At 38.8% G+C, this 20,216-nt stretch overlaps 2 protein-coding genes across 7 annotated transcripts in view; one reads left to right on the forward strand and one right to left on the reverse strand.

The window, feature by feature from the left end:
• ubn2b (ubinuclein 2b) overlaps positions 1-20,216 on the reverse strand; it is a 57,392-nt gene that overhangs the window by 18,780 nt on the left and 18,396 nt on the right. For all 3 annotated transcript variants that reach the window (XM_005164318.4, NM_001104940.1, XM_073942260.1), the window contains 4 exon segments: positions 11,792-12,254; positions 7,752-7,822; positions 7,432-7,668; positions 3,851-3,961 (listed from right to left, as the gene is read on the reverse strand). In XM_005164318.4, the coding sequence (XP_005164375.1) occupies positions 3,851-3,961; positions 7,432-7,668; positions 7,752-7,822; positions 11,792-12,254 (882 nt within the window).
• LOC110439335 (uncharacterized) lies at positions 13,391-18,359 on the forward strand. 4 transcript variants are annotated; one of them, XM_073944103.1, is made up of 3 exons: positions 13,391-13,568; positions 13,726-14,157; positions 14,217-18,359. In XM_073944103.1, the coding sequence occupies exons 2-3, from the start codon at positions 13,737-13,739 to the stop codon at positions 14,408-14,410; spliced, it is 615 nt and encodes a 204-aa protein (XP_073800204.1). In that variant the 5' UTR covers positions 13,391-13,568; positions 13,726-13,736; the 3' UTR covers positions 14,411-18,359. The 4 variants fall into 4 exon arrangements, with proteins under 4 accessions (XP_073800204.1, XP_073800202.1, XP_068074082.1 ...); XM_073944101.1 differs by having other exon boundaries at positions 13,391-13,624; positions 13,726-18,359; XM_068217981.2 differs by having other exon boundaries at positions 13,726-18,359.

Genomic DNA, 20,216 nt, shown 5'->3' on the forward strand with positions numbered 1-20,216 from the left:
AAACTTCCCGGATGTGTTCTTGATATCGAGGACGCACTGATGCAGACTTGAGCACCGAACTCGCTCTGGAAGTCCCAGAAGTCATTGCGACTGGAGGTGGGAAGCGCTGCATTTTATTTAGATTTATAATTAAAGTTCATAGATATAAACTATTTACCTCAGGAGTTTCTCTAAATGAAACGGTGAAAGTAAACATTAACATGAATATCTTAATAAAGGAATAAACACATTAAGGGTGTTTGTTTGCTGAAATTCGTATTAAAATCTGTTTTATTTATATTGTGCAGAGTATATTTATAATGTTTTTATGCAAAGTATATATTTTGAAAAGGGGAAAAAGCAATAAATCGTTGTATGAAGGCTGTAATGTTTAAATAATTTACCATTTAAAACACGTGAAGGTCATGTGACCATCAGGAAGAACGCAGCATCCCATTTCTCAAAGGACGCGTTCTCTGCCCTCGCGGTCTCCTGAGTTCGTTCTTCCGAGGACACCTGGCAAGACCGCACTCTACAAGAACGCAAGTCCGTTCTCTGCGTTCTTGGAATTGAAAAACAGCCAGTATTTTGGGGCTCTGTGTGAGCGTGCAACGTTGGTGTGCATTTGTCAAAACAGTGGAAAGTCAGAGAGAAGAAATGGAGGGGAGGCGCAGAGAAATCGCGGGAAACACACTGCCGTTTCATTAAGCGGTTGTGAAAAGTTCTCTGTTCATTCTAGTACACGGCTAAAAACGCAAATCACGTGACCACACACATACTGCACACACTCTGCCGAGAGCTGCAGCCAGTAGTTCAGCTGGTGCCTCGAGTATAAACCCGAAGTGAGAGAATAGTGCATGTCGGACAGTTCAAAGATCTACTGCTGGATCTCATCTCACTATAGTTGTTAAACTTGATACTGAATTCATCTTCTTGTCTCTATCTAACAACTCTTCGGTCTTTTTTAATCACTTGTTCTCAGGTAACTCTGTTTTGGCTGAGTGCAAAAAAAGCTAATATATTAATTTATGTAACCACTTACACTGATTCTGCACATTGATTGATTGCTTGTCTTAATCGTATACATTTATTGTGAGTTATACTGTTATAATGGCCATTATTGATTATTAAAACCGATATTCTGCAAAAGACACGGGGTAAAGTTTGTTCTTTTCAATGAAAATGAAAGGAGACAGTTATGTTTAAGCCATGTTTTGTTATAAATATGCAGAGTGGAGATGACGCTCATATAAATATGCAGCTACACGAGGCTGTTTGCTGTCTGTTAATCATAATATCAAAATGAAACAAATTTACTTATGGTTTTTTTTTAAACAGCAAGCAGGATGAGGTGAATGAGGTTATAATGTACACTGTTCTCTTCGAAGATTTACTCATGCATTAGCAGGCAGTTTTTGTTATGTTTATTATTTAATATAGACTGAGTGAATAGTGTATTGAATCAGCTAAATTGGCTGTAGTGTATGAGTGTGTGTGTGTGTGTGTGTGTGTGTGTGTGTGTGTGTGTGTGTGTGTGTGTGCGTGTGTGTATGAGTTTGCATGGGTGATTTCCGATACTGGGTTGTGGCTGGAAGGGCATCTGCTGCATAAAACATGCTGGAATAGTTGGCAGTTCATTCCGCTGTGGCAACCCCTAATAAATAAGGGACTAAGGCGAAGGAAAATAAATGAATGAATAGTGTATTTTTTAGAACTCAACAAACTCCCTGCAGTTTGCTTATAGGGCCAACAGGAGCACTGTGGATGCCTCTCTTACTCTTTTGAACAAAGTTCAACATCATCTAGATAGGCCAAATATGTATGTTAGAATAATTTTTATGGATTTATCAGCTGCTTTTAATACTGTTCAACCTAATCTTCTTTTAGAACGTCTTTATAATTTAGGAGTAAGTTACTGGTTGATTATATGGATCAGAGAGTTTTTAAAAAAACGACCACAACGTGTCTGTGTTAATCATGCTATGTCTGACTGCTCGGTTTTAAATATAGGGGTACCTCAGGGATGTGTACTATCACCTCTTTTATTTTCTATATATATTAATGAACTGCAGTACAATATTGATGACAATCTCACACTCATAAAATATGCTGATGATCTGGCATTGGTTTCATGTCAGGAAGAAATGAACAGCTCTTTATATTTTAGATATATTGATAGTATTATAGATTGGTTTGGCAAAAGTTCATTACACCTAAATATTGGGAAAACAAAAGAGTTATGTCTGGGGAGTCAAACAAGAAGAGTAGATACTGGACTCTTTAAACCAGTCACCATAAACGGACAAATAGTAGAGCAGGTTTCAAATTTCAAGTATTTAGACACAATTATTGACAATAAATTGAATTTTAATAGTAATGTAGAGGCGGTTTATAAGAAAGCAAGTCAGCGCCTCTATCTCCTCCGCAAATTGAGAAGTTTTAATGTTAGTACACAGACTTTAAACTTGGCATATAGATCACTTATAGAGAGTGTTCTTACATATAATATTGTTTCATGGTTTGGTAACACAACACTTAAACAGAAAAAGAAATTAGCGCAAATTATCAATCAGGCAAATAAGATAACTGGTCACAAACAGCATTCATTGCAGATTTTATTTGACTCTTTTATGGAAAAAAGAGCAGTTGTGATTTTTAAAGATAATACACACCCCCTTCACTCAGCATTTGAATTGCTACCATCAGGACGCAGGTTTAGAATTCCTAAAGCACGAAGAAATGCCTATAAAAAGTCATTTATCCCAATGGCAGTTGTTGTTCTAAACCGGATCAATGTTTGTAGTGAATGAGGTGGTTACCAAGTATGATTTGCAGTATTGTGTATGGGGCTAATTTGGTTTTTAAACTTTTAACTTATGTTGTTGTGTTGATAAGTGTTATTGTGTCGTTGTTGTATGTTTGTAATTGTTGTCCTAAATCCAGTGTTGAAGAAAAATTTCCTTTCTGTGTCAAGCAGAACGGACAATAAAAGTTTAAAGTTTAAACTAAATCTTTATGGACAGTTTACAGAAATTAAATTGAGATTAATGTTTGTATTTATCTATTTATTTAATATATATATATATATATATATATATATATATATATATATATATATATATATATATATATATATATATATATATATGGCTTTTGTGTTTTTATAAAATAGGAGTTGATTAACATATTGGACATGCACAGATAGATAGCATTTTGATTGAATGTAGTGGGCCACTCTGGCCCAAAATGCCAGGGCTGATTTTTTGCCCCAGTCCAGGCCTGTATACAATAGCTGTTATTATGGATTATAGACCTTTTTTCTAGCTATCTAGCCCTTCCCCTTAGCCTTCAGCCTTCAAGCTAAAGAGAATCAGGACACCGCTACCCCTTTACATGAATGCACAAAACGAAGGGTAGGAGTAGGAGGAAGGGCTAAGGGGTGGAATTGAGATTGGGCCCAAGTGTTTACACTCTGCTTTTAATTAAATGAACATCTGCAAATGACGTAGTGCAAAACGAGTACAGAAAGTCAAACTTTTTAGTTCATATAATTCTTAATTTACACAGTAGAACCGTAGGAAATATTTCCCCTCCCTCACCTCACGTCTCTTGAGAGCACAGTAATATTTTAGGTGATGAAGCAAGAAATCAAGCGGCATGTCGGTTAACCGTGCATATATAGCACTTCATAACAGGGACGTTAAGGATTACTCTGTTTTAGGTAACCCTTTCAATAGATAGACCTCATCAAGACATATTAAGCGTAGACATTAATAGGATAAGTTATGGCTTGCGCTGTGAGATGCGTCCATGATTTTACACATTACAGTAATAATCAAGTGTGCACAGGTTTAGGTGAGTTGACCTTCACCTGAGTTTGTCGTCCCACACAAACTTCTTCCTGGGTCCCATCACTCGTTTTCCAGGCTTCTCATCGTCCTCCTCCTCTGAGCCATTCCTGTCGAAGTCTTCAGTCTGCTGCCTGCACAAACACAACACTGATGTCATGTCTACACTAATAGGCGTATTTTCTCTCTATTTCGGCCTCTGTCCACGCTAAAACGGCATTTCAAAGAAAATGAAAATGCATCTTTTTATAAAGGATGTCCAAAGTGGATTAATCTGAAAACGTTGTTTTTGTGCTGCAGTGTATAAACTGTGAAAATGGAGGTTTTCGAAAACAATGACACACTTTAGTCATCAGTGCAGTTGTTCAATCTAAATTGATTCATCTACAACCAAAGGGGCCACAAAGAGAAATATGTATTTAAGTCATTTTTTGATCTTATTTTACCAAACTAAACTGCATTACCTTTTAGATGACTGAAAACGTCTTGACAACACATGAGTAAATTATAGCGCTGTGAATAATAGTTGCAAAGTATACAGATTAAAACTGACAAACACTCAGATCGCTAAGTAGACTATTTTATTATCATCTTTTCTAATATACAGTTGAAGTCAGAATTAGTAGCCATCCTGAATTATTAGCCCCCTGTATATTTTTTCCCCAATTACAGAAGTTTTGTTTCAACAGTTTTGTTTCAGCACATTTCTAATCGTAATAGTTTTAATAACCCATTTCTAATAACCGATGTATTTTATCTTGAGCATGACGACAGTAAATAATATTTGACTAAATATTTTCGAGATACTAGAATTCAGCTTAAAGTGACATTTAAAGGGTTAACTAGGTTCATTAGGGAGGTTAGGGTAATTAGGCAAGCCATTGTACAACTGTGGTTTGTTCTGTAGAAAATCAAAACAAATATTGTTTAAAATGCTTAAAATTATCTAAAAATGTTAAAAATTGCTTTTATTCTTGCCAAAAAACAAACAAACAAGACTTTCTCCAGAAGAAAAAATATTATCAGACATCCTGTGAAAATTTTCTTGCTCTTTTAAATAGGGGTGTCAAAATTAATCGTTTCTTCGGTGCACCGCGATGCAGACGCGGACAATTCGGTATCGGTTCAGTAATAATCATAACCGGTTATTACTGACGTCATTTACCTCATTTGCGATCTGTCGCGAGGGAGGTGATCGCGAGTATTTACGACGCTCTAACTATTTAAAAGTCATAAACTGTGCACAATTTCACCGTGTGTGTTTGCTGGATCAGTCTTTCACTGACATATACAACAAAAGCCCCATATTTCACTGAGATCGAGAGAATGAAAGCACTCCATTTCTTTCTTTCTTTCTTTCTCTCTCTCTCTCTTGCACGCACGCACGCACGCACGCACGCACACACACACACACACACAGTGCCCCTTTGACCTGCAGGCGTGGCTTTTCTTCTCCTCTCGGCTGTTTTACAGCGTTATTTCTGGATAAAGAAACGAGCGCGCGTCTGCAGAGTTTTCTCCACCGTGTCTATCATACATCAGCTGTGAGATCGCTGCTGCCGCCTGCCACTTATCAGTGTCACTCATCTGTGAAGAGAGCAGCGCGCAAGAGCCAATCGCAACCGTTTTTGTTGAGGGTGTGACCAATCAAAGAGTGTAAGAGAACTAGACAAGGATCAGAAAGTGAGCTGGATATTTATATTTGTTTATATTATTTGCTTAATGCTCGAGTTGGTAAAAAGTACAGTTTATATATCTGACTGTTTGTATTAAAGGACAAAATTTTATTACAAATAATATATAAATATAAATATATTCATACATTTTAATACAAGAACTGCTGCTGTGAAGAAAATATAAAACCGAACCTTGAGACTAGTGTAGGTTCACAGCTCTTCTGTTAAACATCATTTGTGAACTATTTGAATAATTCTGACTTCAACTGTATAAGCTAAGCTTACACTGAAGGAGATTTGAGTTTCCTGCAAATCAGGATAAATACATATGATATGCAGTATTTTTGTAAAAAATTAAATGAATAGTACACGTTAAACAGCTTGAGGAAATAAATGTTCTGCATATTCACGTACATACTGTACATTTAGTGGAATTGAAAGAAAACTGGTCAAATCCTAATAAAAAAAATTCATATGTAATGATCATATTTAAATATGTCAAATGAATGTGATTCAACGTCGGTGCTTTTTGTATAAGGGATTCATAATGATATACAAAAAAAAATTAATAATCTTAAACATATATATGTTTTCACTTTATATTTTAATTTTTTAATCTTTTTTTTTAGTCATGAAACAAATGTTGTGCTAGTCTTGGGTTTCCTATTGTGACGTTTATCTAATAGAAATAGCTTATTGAGTAAAAAAAGAATTATTAGACCGCTTGTTTATCCTCCCTCCTCCCAGATTTCTGTTTAACGGAGAGAAGATTTGTTTAACACATTCCTAATCATAATAGTTTTAATAACTCATTTCTAATAACTGATTTATTTTATCTTTGTCATGATGACAGTAAATAATATTTGACTAGATATTTTTCAAGACACTTTTACACAGCTTAAAGTGTAATTTAAAGGCTGAACTAGGTTAATTAGGTTAACTAGGCAGGTTAGGGTAATTAGGCAAGTCATTGTGTAACAATGGTTTGTTCTGTAGACCAGAGGTTCTCAAAGTGGGGGTCGGGACCCCCCGAGGGGTCGCGGGACAATGAAGGGGGGGGTCGCCTGGTGATTTTCAAAAATCAATAAATTTTTATTAAACCTTAAGGCTTACTGTATTTTATCAATAACCTACTGAAGAGAAAAAAATAGTCGTTTATAGTTACTATAAACTATATAGTTACTATAGTAGCTTATAGTTACTAGTTCTATTGGATTGCGACTTCTCGGGTAATTACATTATACTAAAGACACAGCAATACTGTCAGATGCAGCAGATTTTGTAACACCAGGTTAAACTTTCTAGCCCATTTACAGCACTGACATACATAAAAAAAAAAAACTAAGAATAGACTTGGGTCTATTGGTGTGTTTGTGCGCGTCATTGCATACAAGGTTTCTGTATTTATAACCACCACCTCAGAGAATATTGGGGGTCACGAGTCACTGGCATTGTCATTTTGGGGGTCGCGGGCTGAAAAGTTTGGGAACCCCTGCTGTAGACGATAAAAAAATACCACAACAGGGCTGATAATTTTGACCTTAAAATTAAAAACTGCTTTTATTCTAGCCGAAATAAAACAAATAAGACTTTCTCTAGAAGAAAAAATATTATCAGACATACTGTGAAAATTTCCTTGCTCTGTTAAACATCATTTGGGAAATATTTCAAAAAGAACCACAATTTCAGAGGAGGTTTAATAATTCTGATTTCAACTGTATATTGGGCAGCATATTCCTGTTTATGTGAAACTAATTAGATGGTTTGCTATTGGTGGAACTCATGTGATTGACAGCTTGAACACATCAGTGTAGACCAATCAGAAACGAGGGAGAGCTGTATTCATATGATGAAGAGGCATGATGGTGCACCCATGGAGAAATGTGATGAATATTCCAATATTTTACTGCAAACATTCAGACTCTTACTTGGCGACTTTAGCCATGCAGTCCATGTTGTATCGCGCGATCTGCTCCGGCATCACACTGCACACGGCCAGCTTGAGTTTGAGCAGCGGCGTCCGCAGCCGGTCGTCCTGGATGTTCAGACTCAGCTTCTTCAGACGCTTCAGCAGAGCCTCTTTATTACAGGGCACAAATGCCTCTAGATGAGTGTAAACAGCAGCGCGGATTGGCACGGGCTGCTCCTGCACCTGCAGCTCAATACTACACACACACAGAGAGGGAAATCAGCTGGAAAACACACCAGAAAAAATACAGAAAATAACACAACAGCAGTATGAACTCACTCAAGCAGGATGTTGTTCATGTCCAGCGTGAAAAACTTCTTCCTGCCCTCCATATCAAACAGACGAGACGCCTGAGAGAACAACAAACATTTTATTAATAACTAAAAATCACCCTTAAGTTCACTTTTAAGCCAATTTTAAAGGGGAGCATGAACTACCTCAGTTATATTCAGTACTTTTCTATGAGGTACATTTATAATTTCAAGATTTTTACTTTAAATAAATCATTACTTGGAGATAATTGACCATTTTCGGTGCTGTTTTTGACACTAATTTGAATGATCTGTTTGAATGGGCGTGACCAACTTGAAAGTAAACGCCCACTGCTCTGATTGGCTGTCAGTTTTGCATATTAACAGACATATTTAGAAGTTAAACAGGCTGTAAAGTAGAAGTGGGTGTCGATTTTCAGTGGGGGCGGAGCTTATCCACCTTATTACATCATAGATCAGAGCATTCCTTAAGCTGTGGTTTTATCAGACTGACTTCAATGCGAGCTGATTTTAAAGCAACCACAAATAATTGAGTTCTCAAACTTGCAGGATGCTTTTATAGTACCATAAGCTTTCATATGCAAATAAGAATCAACAGAATTTTAATTTCTCAGCTCATGACCTCTTTCAATCAGAATCCACTGATGACACAGTAATCATGTAGAATGTTAAAACACTGCATATTCTCAGACATCAGTGATAAACTCTCATCTTCTGATTGATGGACACTCTCCAGCTTTCTGTCTGACCTCTTCCTGTTCTCAGATCTCACTGTATTCTGTCTACTTTCTATCTCACTGATCTTCCTCCTACACCTCGCTCTACCTCGTCTCCTCTGTCTTCACCGGAATCTGCCTGTAAAGAAAAGATGACACGCACACACTCAAATATGTGGCTCTGACGGACATAATGCATTTTATACTGTAAAAACAGCTGACTATATGGCCTTAACTGTACCACTACCCCTAAAAGCAACATTCACAGAAATCCTACGGCAAATTTTAAATGTGAAAAAGACATCTTTAAGTCTGATTTTTAAGCACTCTGAATTACAAGAACACAAGGTATGCCCTCCTGAACCACATTAACAGTATAACAACTAGGTCATACCTAGGGCCAGACGGAATCTGCAGACGTTTTTTGCTATTTCTGCTGAGAATTTTGGTAAAAATCTGCGGATTTCTGCAGAATTATTTGGGAGTATCCAGCGGAGTATCAAAACTAAAACCATAATATATGAAACAAAAAGTAATAAATTACTGAATAAAAACTGATTAAATTCAGATTTACAAATTTACTTAAGTAAATAAACAGAATTAATAATCTGCAGAAAATCTGCGGAATTCTGCGCGCGCAGATTCTGTGTGGGCCTAGTCATACCCATGTCATTATAGATTTTTCCTTGTAAACCAGAACATGCACACACAGCTGAAAATCCAATAAAAAAAGCTAAGGAAAAAAAAAAACAGCGAAAGCCTTGCACATAGCCGTGCATTTATACTGCTGCATGCTCTTTCTGTTGCTCTGCAATAACACTTCCGGAACGCTGGCTAGCAGTAGGTGTTTATGTTTCTCTGTGTCGAGTTTTTTTGCTGATGTTTTGTTTTTCTGATCGCTTCCTTAAGGTTCAAGTGTCTCAAATTCGCTCATTTTGAGGAGGGAACTGGCGGACGTGCAACAACATTAATCAAAAGGTAAACAAAAAACAACAGTCTCCATCCGGAACTCTTTTATGGGACTCCACACTTGTAACCTCTCGCTGCATCAACAAATGTTCTTAAATTGATGGTTTAAAAAAGCTAATAAACATGACACAGTTTTTTCATGCACCTGTCATTTCTGAGATCTTAGGCTTTTTAGCCTTTCATTCAAGCGTCTTTTTTTTGTTTGTGTAATCTAAATAAAAGATCCAATATACACTTAAGTGTTTCTTTTGTAAATGCTAATCTGTTCCATTTGTGTCCAAAGATTTCAGTTGCAGCATATTTTAAAATACAAGTTCCCCTCAAAATGACTAACTAGTTAACCAAGTAAATAACTAACTAAATAACTAAACAACTAACTAACAAACCATGTAACTAACTAAATAACTAACTAACTAACCAAGTAACTAACTAACCAACTAACTAACTAAACAACTAACTAACTAACTAACTAACTTACCAATCAAGTAACTAACCAACTAAATAACTAAACCATTAACTAAATAACTAACCAACCAAGTAACTAACTAACCAACCAAGTAACTAACTAACCAACCAAGTAACTAAACAACTAACTAACTAAATAACTAAGTAACTAACCAACCAAGTAACTAAATAACTAAATACCTAAACCATTAACTAAATAACTAACCAACCAAGTAACTAACTAACCAAGTAAGGTTACTAACCAACTAACTAACTAAACAACTAACTAACTAACTAACTAACTAACTAACTAACTAACTAACTAACCAATCAAGTAACTAACCAACTAAATAACTAAACCATTAACTAAATAACTAACCAACAAGTAATTAACTAACCAACCAAGTAACTAACTAATCAACCAACTAACTAAACAACTAACTAACTAAATAACTAAGTAACTAACCAACCAAGTAACTAACTAACCAACTAAATAAATAACTAACTAAACAACTAAATAAATAAATAACTAAGTAATCAACCAACCAAATAACTAACTAACTAACCAACTAACTAACTAAACTAAACAACTAACTAACTAAATAACTAAACAACTAACTAACTAAATAACTAACTAACTAACTAACTAACTATCCAACTAACCAACTAACTAAATAAATAACTAACTAACAAACCAAGTAACTAACTAACCAACTAACTAAATAACTAACTATCCAACTAACCAACAACTAAATAAATAAATAACTAAGTAACTAACCAAGTAATTAACTAACCAGCTAACTAACTAAATAACTAAACAACTAACCAAATAACTAAGTAACTAACCAACCAACTAAACAACTAACTAACTAACTAAATAAATAACTAACTAACAAACCAAGTAACTAACTAACCAACTAACTAATTAACTAAACAACTAACTAAATAACTAGCCAACCAAGTAACTAACCGCCAACCAACTAACTAAACAACCAACTAACTAACTAAACAACTAACTAAGTAACTAACTAACCAATCAAGTAACCAACAAACCAACCAAGCAACTAACCAACTAACTAACTGACCTACCCGCATTAGTCCCAGTCATGTATTCTCTCACACTGCATCGTAAGATAGCTTAGCATCCATCGAATGCACACTTCAGAATCTCGCTGGAAGTAGTAAATCATCCGGGTACTTCTCGACTACTGTTCTTTTAATACTATAACCTCAGACATACTATTCTGCATACTGTTTTTCATGTGCTATATCATATGGAGGTATACAATTTTAAATGCAGCTGCTGTTACACCTTAGGAGTCCATTATTTTCTAACAATTTAGTTTAACAGAGTCAACTATTCTGCTAATACTACAGTGATCACATCTGCGGATGCTGTATTTCAGACACCTGTCAGGTGTGCAGCACTAGTCTCTTACACATCTCATCCTCATCTCAGTGATTGTTTAATGGCTGTTGACCAAGCTGTGAAATAAATGAAACCATTCAGTGTAGTGATATGGAGTTGCAATGAGTTTAAAACCTGCCAGAACTATTTTAGTTGTGCGTTTATCTGAAAATAACTGCACCTTAGAACATAGGTTCCCCGAACTCAGTCCTGGAGGGCCAGTGTCCTGCAGAGTTTAGCTCAAACATCCTTCAATACACCTGGCTGGATGTTTCTAGTATACCTAGAGCTTGATTAGCTGGTCCAGGTGTATCTGACTGAGGTTGGAACTAAACTCTGCAGGACACCCGCCGCCCTCCAGAACAGAGTGTGCACACGCCTGCATTAGAATGTTCATCAGCCAATCAGAATCAAGCATTCAAGAGACTTTCTGCATGAGCAATAAACCTGCACAAACTGCACAGGAGCTGCTACAGCTCTGCTTATAGATAAATATAAACCTGCACTCACCGCCCGCAGGTCCTCGATGCGTTTGAGCAGTGGTGCAGGCAGGCTGTTGGGCAGAGGCGGTGGTGGCATCGGCATCATCCCACTCTTCTGCACTCGTCCTGTAGCTCCTGCTTTGCCGTTCTCGCTCTGCCCAGGGCTAGACGGCTGCGGAGAGTCCAGCAGCCCGAAGTCCAGGTCGCCCATCAGCTCTTGCAGCATGTCGTTCTCTGTGGCTCCACCCAACAGTGACATCATGGCCGGGTCAGCGGAGATGTCAGCCATAGACAGGTCATCAGAGGGAGCGGCAGCGGAGGTGACGGCCGGGTTTGGAGGAGCGCGGACCAGCTTGACTGCGGATACTGGGGATTTCTTGCGGATCTCCTCTTTCTCGCGGGTGAAGCGCCGCAGCATGGCTGCCAGAGACAGAGAGTCCTTCATTAGCTTCTTCCTCTTCTTCTTCTCCGGTCGATTCAGTGATGACACACTGAGAAAGACAGCGACAAACAAAATAGAAGTGTTAAATAATGCTATTGTTTAAAGGTGCAGTAGTTGAGTTTGACACCCAGTGGTTAAACTAGGCATTGCACGCCTGGTTAAAAACACACGCAAGTGCAGGTTGCCAGATTGACGATACCAACAAGAGCGAGCCTGACTGTCGAGCCTAAAGGCTGATTTAAACCGTGTTCTAACTCAAAGCAATGGCTCGCAATACATCTCATGTGCTTTATTCAGTGTTGAATGCTAATAATGTGTTTGAACGTCATTTTACATTTATTGCCATACCACTGAAAGTAGCAGCAGATAGTTCACCTCAGATCTGGAGAATAAAATCAATTGAAAATTCAAAGTGAACTTTAGAACTGTGACTCAGTGCAAGCAGACACAAATCAGTGATTCAGCATCTACATTTAATAATGTTAAAGAGGTTTAATGTGTATTGATTAGATTATAAACCTCATCATTTAGCTAGAGTGCAGTGAGTGCACTATTCTGTGCTTCTGAATGGCTGTGTTTAAATTTGTGTTGCGTTTCGTCTGATGCAATCAGCCAAACTGCTCATCACTGCAAATCTCATCATGTAGCGTGTTGTTAGGACACAGGGTTACAATGTAACCTGCTCACCTAACGTTTAAGTTAGTATCATTTATAATATTTGCTAATTAATAACCCCCTCATGTGGAACTCTGATTCTCATTTTGGAGGCTGCTGCTGTCCACTGGAGGTCGCAATTCAGTTAAGGACGCTCACTTTGAGAGCCTTTCCGACTGAATGTAAATACAATTGGCTAAACTAAAGCAAAATAAAAAGACCAAAACAAAGACAGCCGTTGCGGTACGTAATTCACATTTTCAAAGCAGAATATCAGCATTGTTTTTTTAGATAAAAAAGAATGTTCCCTCAGCATGTTTCTGAAATATCTGCAAACATATTATGGTATTTTTACGCTTTAAACAAGAGTCAAAAACTAACATACAGCACCTTTAAATAAGAAAAATAATCAAAGTGGCACAGTAAGGAGATTAAGACATTTCTACACAACCAGTTAGGGTTGCATGATGTGGGGAAAAATCTGACATTGCAATATTTTGCTTTTCTGCAATATACTGGCGTCACTGTCTCACTGGCGTCACTGTCTCCGTTCGGTCACACACTGTGTGCTTGAAGTTTGGACTTGCTATTTACTCGCAATTTAAATCTTAATCATTAAATTCTTCCTCATTCGCTAAGTATTTGTCTCTCCTACTTAGGGTGACCAAACCCTTAATACATTTATACAAACAAAGCTGCTTTAAAAACGGTCTGTCCCTCGAGCATCCGCCTGTTGTTTGTAGCTTTAGCCTGCTAGCGCCGCTGGTCAGCTAAAGCTACCGACCTCTTTAACCATACACTTTTGACTTACTGGCTTTGCTCTTTACCCCGTAAAATGTCGCTTCCGTCTCTGTCCTTGTGTGCAGGAGAAGCATCGATGGAGGCGTTGGAGCTGGAGCTGGAAGAAGTGGAGTCCCAGATCCGCGCGCTGGTGGTAAGACGGTCGCGGCTACGGGAACGGCTTCTAGCCGTACCTAATGCTAAGGCCGTCTCATCACCTAAGGTACGTGGAAATTACAACCACATCATTCCCTCTACCTCAACCCCGCGTCCTTCTCTGTCCAGGCCCAGCGCACCCGGGGCGCGGCTCAGCCAGGCGTCGTTCACGCCGACACCCGGCTACCACGGCGCCTGGGTGCAGCCGCGCAAGGTGCTTCCCAGATCCCGGGGCAGAACGTCTCCGCCTGTGTTCGAGATCTCCACGGAGAACCGCTTCTCCCCTCTCCGCGAGTCGGGTCCCGATGTGGCCATCATCGGTGACTCGATCGTTCGTCACGTCCGTGCCGCCTCCTCAAAAGGTAATAAAGTACGTACTTTCTGCTTTCCTGGTGCCCGTGTGAAAAATATTTCTACACAGATTCCAACCATCCTGGGCGCTGCCGAGAGCCCTGGTGCCGTTGTCCTCCACGTGGGGACAAACGACACCGGGCTCCGGCAGTCGGAGATCCTGAAGAAGGACTTCAGGAGCCTGATCGAGACGGTTCGACGCACCTCGCCCGCCACGCAGATCATCGTTTCTGGGCCGCTTCCTACCTACCGCCGAGGAAATGAAAGGTTCAGTAGACTTTTAGCTTTGAATGAATGGCTAATAACATGGTGTAAAGAACAGAAATTGCTCTTTGCTAATAACTGGAATCTTTTCTGGGAGCGTCCTAGGCTCTTCCGTCCTGACGGCCTGCACCCCAGTAGAGCCGGAGCTGAACTCCTGTCGGACAACATCTCCAGACTACTTCGCACCATCTGACTAGCAGGTAAAAATTCACAAAATTCACACTATAGCCACCTAGACTCTTGTTCACCCCACTTAAACATCAGTAACGCATGTCTGGCGAATCCTATAGAGACTGTGTCTGTTCCTCGTATTATTAGATTAAGAAATAAACGTACTGTGTGCTCCAGGAAAAATCTAGTAAGAATCAAACCAGAAAAACCAGTAGAAAGTGAAAATACAAATTTCGTAAAACTTGGTCTCCTAAACATCAGGTCACTTGCACCTAAAGCACTTATCATTAATGAAATAATAACAGAAAACAATCTTAATGCACTCTGTCTCACTGAAACCTGGCTGAAACAAAATGACTATATTAGCTTAAATGAAGCAACTCCTCCAGGATTCTTATATAAACATGAGGCTCGTCAAACTGGTCGTGGTGGTGGAGTTGCATCAATCTTTAGTGATTTTCTTAATATTAAACAGAGAAACGGACTTATGTTTAGCTCCTTTGAAGTATTATCGCTTAATGTTCAGCTTCCAGATACTATACAAAAACCTATGTTATCTCTCGCCTTAATCACCATATATAGACCCCCAGGACCCTATGTCAAATTTCTAAAAGAATTTTCTGATTTTATTTCTGACTTACTAGTCAAAACTGATAAAATGCTAATTGTAGGTGACTTTAACATCCACATAGATGACGCTAATGATACATTAGGGCTCGCGTTTATGGATTTAATACACTCACTTGGGATAAAGCAAAACGTTGTGGGTCCAACCCATCGCTTAAAGCATACATTAGATCTAATTCTGTCTTATGGAATCGAGGTTATTGACGTAGACATTATACCACAAAGTGATGATATTACAGATCACTACCTCTTACTATATAAGCTATGTTTACCTGAAATCAGCAAACCCGCTCCAATACTCCGCCCTAGTAGAACTATTGTTCCGTCAACTAAAGATGAATTTATAAATAACTTACCTGATCTCTCTCTATTTCGTAATGCACCCGCAAACTCAAATGATCTTGATGTAGTAACCAGCAGTATGGATGCCATCTTTACTAGCACACTAAATACTGTGGCACCCATAAAATTAAAAAAGGCTAGAGAGATTAAAACTATACCATGGTATAATAGTCATACTCGTGCGCTCAAAACAGCAACCCGCGCCCTGGAACGTAAATGGAAAAAAACTAATTTAGAGGTCTTTAGAATTGCGTACAAAGACAGTATGTCCAGCTATAGGAGGGCTCTAAAATCTGCCAGGACCGAGCACCTGCGCAAACTGATAGAAAATAATCATAACAATCCTAGATTTTTATTTAACACCATCTCTAAATTAGCAAATAATCGGTCATCCTTGGAACAAACTACTCCACCGCAAATTAGTAGTGATGACTTCATGAATTTTTTCAGTAATAAAATAGAAGGCTTTAGACAGAAAATAGGAGATGCCAAACTTTCTGCACCGGCTTATACTCCAAATCCTGTAAATATTTCATTAAATCATAATAATAACCTACACTGCTTCAAAATCATAGAACATGAAGAGTTAGTGAAAATTATAAATAGCTCTAAACCAGCTACGTGTATGCTGGACTCAATTCCAACAAAATTACTGAAAGAGCTGCTACCTGCTATAGGAGAACCTCTTCTTAACATTATCAACTCTTCTTTATCTATAGGCCATGTTCCAAACTCTTACAAGCTAGCTGTTATTAAGCCTATTATTAAGAAACCGCAACTAGACACCAACAACTTAGCTAACTATAGGCCTATTTCAAATCTTCCATTTATGTCTAAAATACTAGAAAAAGTTGTTTCCACTCAATTATGCTCTTTTCTGCAGACGAACAATATTTTTGAAGTGTTTCAGTCAGGTTTCAGGGCTCACCACAGTACAGAAACCGCCTTAGTGAAAATAACCAACGATTTACTCTTAGCTGCTGACCGAGGGTGCGTCTCGCTATTAGTTTTACTCGATCTTAGTGCGGCATTTGATACCATTGACCACAATATCCTCATAAATCGCTTAAAGTCTACAGGTGTCCAGGGACAGGCTCTACAATGGTTTAAGTCATACTTAACTGACCGCTACCAGTTTGTAAATCTTAATGGACAGCCTTCACAAATCTGCCCAGTAAAGTATGGGGTGCCTCAAGGATCAGTTTTAGGCCCTTTACTGTTTACAATTTACATGCTACCTATGGGAGACATTATTAGAAGACATGGGATCAGCTTTCACTGCTATGCAGATGATACTCAATTATATATTTCCACTAAACCTGACGAGACGTCTGAACTTTCTAAACTAACTGAGTGTATCAAAGACATCAAAGACTGGATGACCAACAATTTTCTTCTCTTAAACTCAGACAAAACAGAATTATTACTTATTGGGCCTAAATCTTGCACACAGCAGATCTCGCAACTCAATTTACAATTAGAGGGATACAAAGTTAGCTTTAGCTCTACTATAAAAGATCTGGGTGTCATATTTGACAGCAATCTAACTTTTAAAAACCATATATCCCATGTCACTAAAACTGCCTTCTTTCATCTGAGAAATATCGCTAAATTACGAAATATGCTATCCATCTCAGATGCAGAAAAGCTAGTCCATGCTTTTATGACTTCGAGACTGGATTACTGTAATGCTCTATTTGCTGGCTGCCCAGCATCCTCTATTAACAAACTTCAATTAGTGCAAAATGCAGCAGCCAGAGTTCTGACCAGGTCTAGAAAATATGATCATATAACCCCAATTTTATCCTCCTTACACTGGCTGCCTGTTAAATTTCGTATTGAATTTAAAATATTACTTCTCACCTATAAAGCTCTAAATAATCTAGCTCCTGTTTATCTAACCAACCTTCTGTCTCGCTACGAACCAACTCGCTCCTTAAGATCTCAAAATTCAGGGCTTCTGGTAGTACCTAGAATAGCAAAATCAAGTAAAGGAGGTCGAGCCTTCTCTTTCATGGCTCCTACACTCTGGAATAGCCTTCCTGGTAATGTCCGAGGCTCAGACACACTCTCCCAGTTCAAAACTAGATTAAAGACCTATCTGTTTAGTAAAGCATACACTCAGTGCATCACCTAGCAGGTTCCACACTGGCTTCTACATCTTGCTTATATACACTATGAACAGCAGCTACGCTAATTATTCTCTTTATTCTCTATTTTCACCTGGGGATACTCATCCCGAGGTCCTCAGATTAGGCGGAGTCACTGATTGGATCCAAGACCAGCGACGTGATGATCCCAAGGATTCCATATCCGGGACCAGGCCATATCCTGAGCTGCTGCTGCGCTGATGGTCGTGGGGAGTGGAGAACATGAGTCTGATTCCAGCGACGCTCCAGGGACAGACGAGTCTTCATTGAGGCCATCTTCCAGCATAAACCACGGCGAAGGAAGTTCTTCACAAGACTTTTGGCCAGCGGAGAAATTAAAATGGTCGTGCCCAACTGAGTCTGGTTCTCTCAAGGTTTTTTTTCTTCACTCCCATCAGGTGAAGTTTTTTTTCCCTCTCCGCTGTCGCCACTGCCTCGCATGGTTCAGGATTGGTAGAGCTACACATCGATGAATTTGCTCTTCAGTGTTTGAACTCTCAGTAATGATTAAATCACACTGAACAGAGCTAAACTGAACTGAACTGAACTTAAACACTAAAACCTGAACCACACTGTTCCAATTACTATGACCATTTATGTGAAGCTGCTTTGACACAATCTACATTGTAAAAGCGCTATACAAATAAAGCTGAATTGAAAGCTGAATATACAGTTATATTAGCCCCCTGTATATTTTATCCCCAATTTCTGTTTCACATTACTCATTTCATATTTGCCATGATGACCGTAAATAATATTTGATTTTTCAAGACACTTCTATACAGCTTAAAGTGACTTTAAAAGTGTAACTAGGTTAATTAGGGTAAAGTTAGGGTAATTAGGCAAGTCATTGTATAATGAAGTTTTTTTTCTGTAGACTATCAAAAAACAAACATTGCTTAAGGGGGCTAATAATATTGACCTTAAAATGAATTAAGAAAAATTAAAAGCTGCTTTTATTCTAGTCAAAATAAAACAAATAAGACTTTTTTCAGAAAAAAAATATTATCAGAGATACTGTGAAAAATACTGTTAAATATTTGGGAAATATTTGAGAAAGGAAATAAAATTCATAGAAGGGCGAATAGTTCTGACTAGAGATCTGCGCGGGACTAAATTTTGAATCCCACTCCCGCCAGGTTTTAGCCCGAACCCGACCGCTCCCCCTTATATTCAGCATTTGTTGTCCCGCTGCCCGACCCGCCCTGTTTTCTACCCGCCGCGCCAGATCCCGCTAAAGAACAGGGGGGAGAACAAAATCGCAATCCACCCAGCTTTACAGAGTCCAGACAGCCTTTAACAAGTAGTCTTTATAAAAACACACACACACACACACACACACACGCGCGTGCACACACACACACACACACGCACGCACACATGCACACACGCACACACATGCACACACACACGCGCGCACACACGCACACACACACACGCACGCACGCACAAACATGCACACGCACGCACGCACAAACATGCACACGCACAGCAACGAACAAACAAGCTAAACGCAGCATCTTGCTGTTTCAGTCATACACATAACGTTACATACGCGTGCTTGCTCGCTCGGGAGTCGGGAGGGATATTGCTAGACGGCCCGCTGCCATTCCAAATTAAACCTGTTACCGACCACTCCCGCCCTTTATTCGGAAATTTATTCCCGCGCCGCAGAAATCTAGAGCCAAGGGACAGCAAACCTCTAGTTCTGACTTCAACTGTATATAGTGTTATGATTACAATTTCACCAGATGACTTGAACATATCTTTTTGAAAAAGAGTTCTAATGTTAGATGTTGTTGGAATGGTTCTGTAGGGAAATGCATCTGCATAAACATACAAATAAAATAAATAGTGTTTTATTGCTTTCAGAGGAGTCCAACACCATTCAGGTGTATAGTAACTAAATAAACAACTGCAAAATAATACAGTATAGTCTTCATTTTATAAATTATTCAATAAAATTAATGGTTATTTTCAAGAGTTCACACTTAGCTGATGATTGTTTATAAAGCTAGTTTGGCATGCTGTCCGGGGAGAGAGCCCTGAGCTCATAAGATCTTCGAGCCCGGGGCTCCCTCCCGTTTGCAGGCGAGAGGGGAGTTTGAGCTAAGGTAGATCTCGAGAATTCCTCTGTTGTAAAAGCTAATGAACAGATAGTGATTGCTCTTAAGAGATAACCATTTACTAGGAGTATTTCTATGGTGCCAATTTGGATTAGTCAATTAACTTAGGTTGCATGTTTTTTGACGGTGGGAGGAAACCGGGGAACCCGGGGGAAACCCATGTGAGCACGGGGAGAACGTGTAAACTCTGCACAGAAACGTCAGCTGGCTTGGTAAGGACTAGAACCAGTGACGTTCTTGCTGTGAGGCAACAGTGCTAACCATCTAGGAAAAGAGAAGTAGGGGTGGAAGGGGGGATTCTTCACTTAGGAATCGCCTGATTGGTCAATCACAAATTGGATAACGTGGGGCTGGCTGCAAGCAACCATAAGCACCCAATCCTCTCAAAAT

This window comes from Danio rerio, chromosome 3 (genome assembly GCF_049306965.1).
Source record: "Danio rerio strain Tuebingen ecotype United States chromosome 3, GRCz12tu, whole genome shotgun sequence".
NCBI classification, from domain to species: Eukaryota; Metazoa; Chordata; class Actinopteri; order Cypriniformes; family Danionidae; genus Danio; species Danio rerio.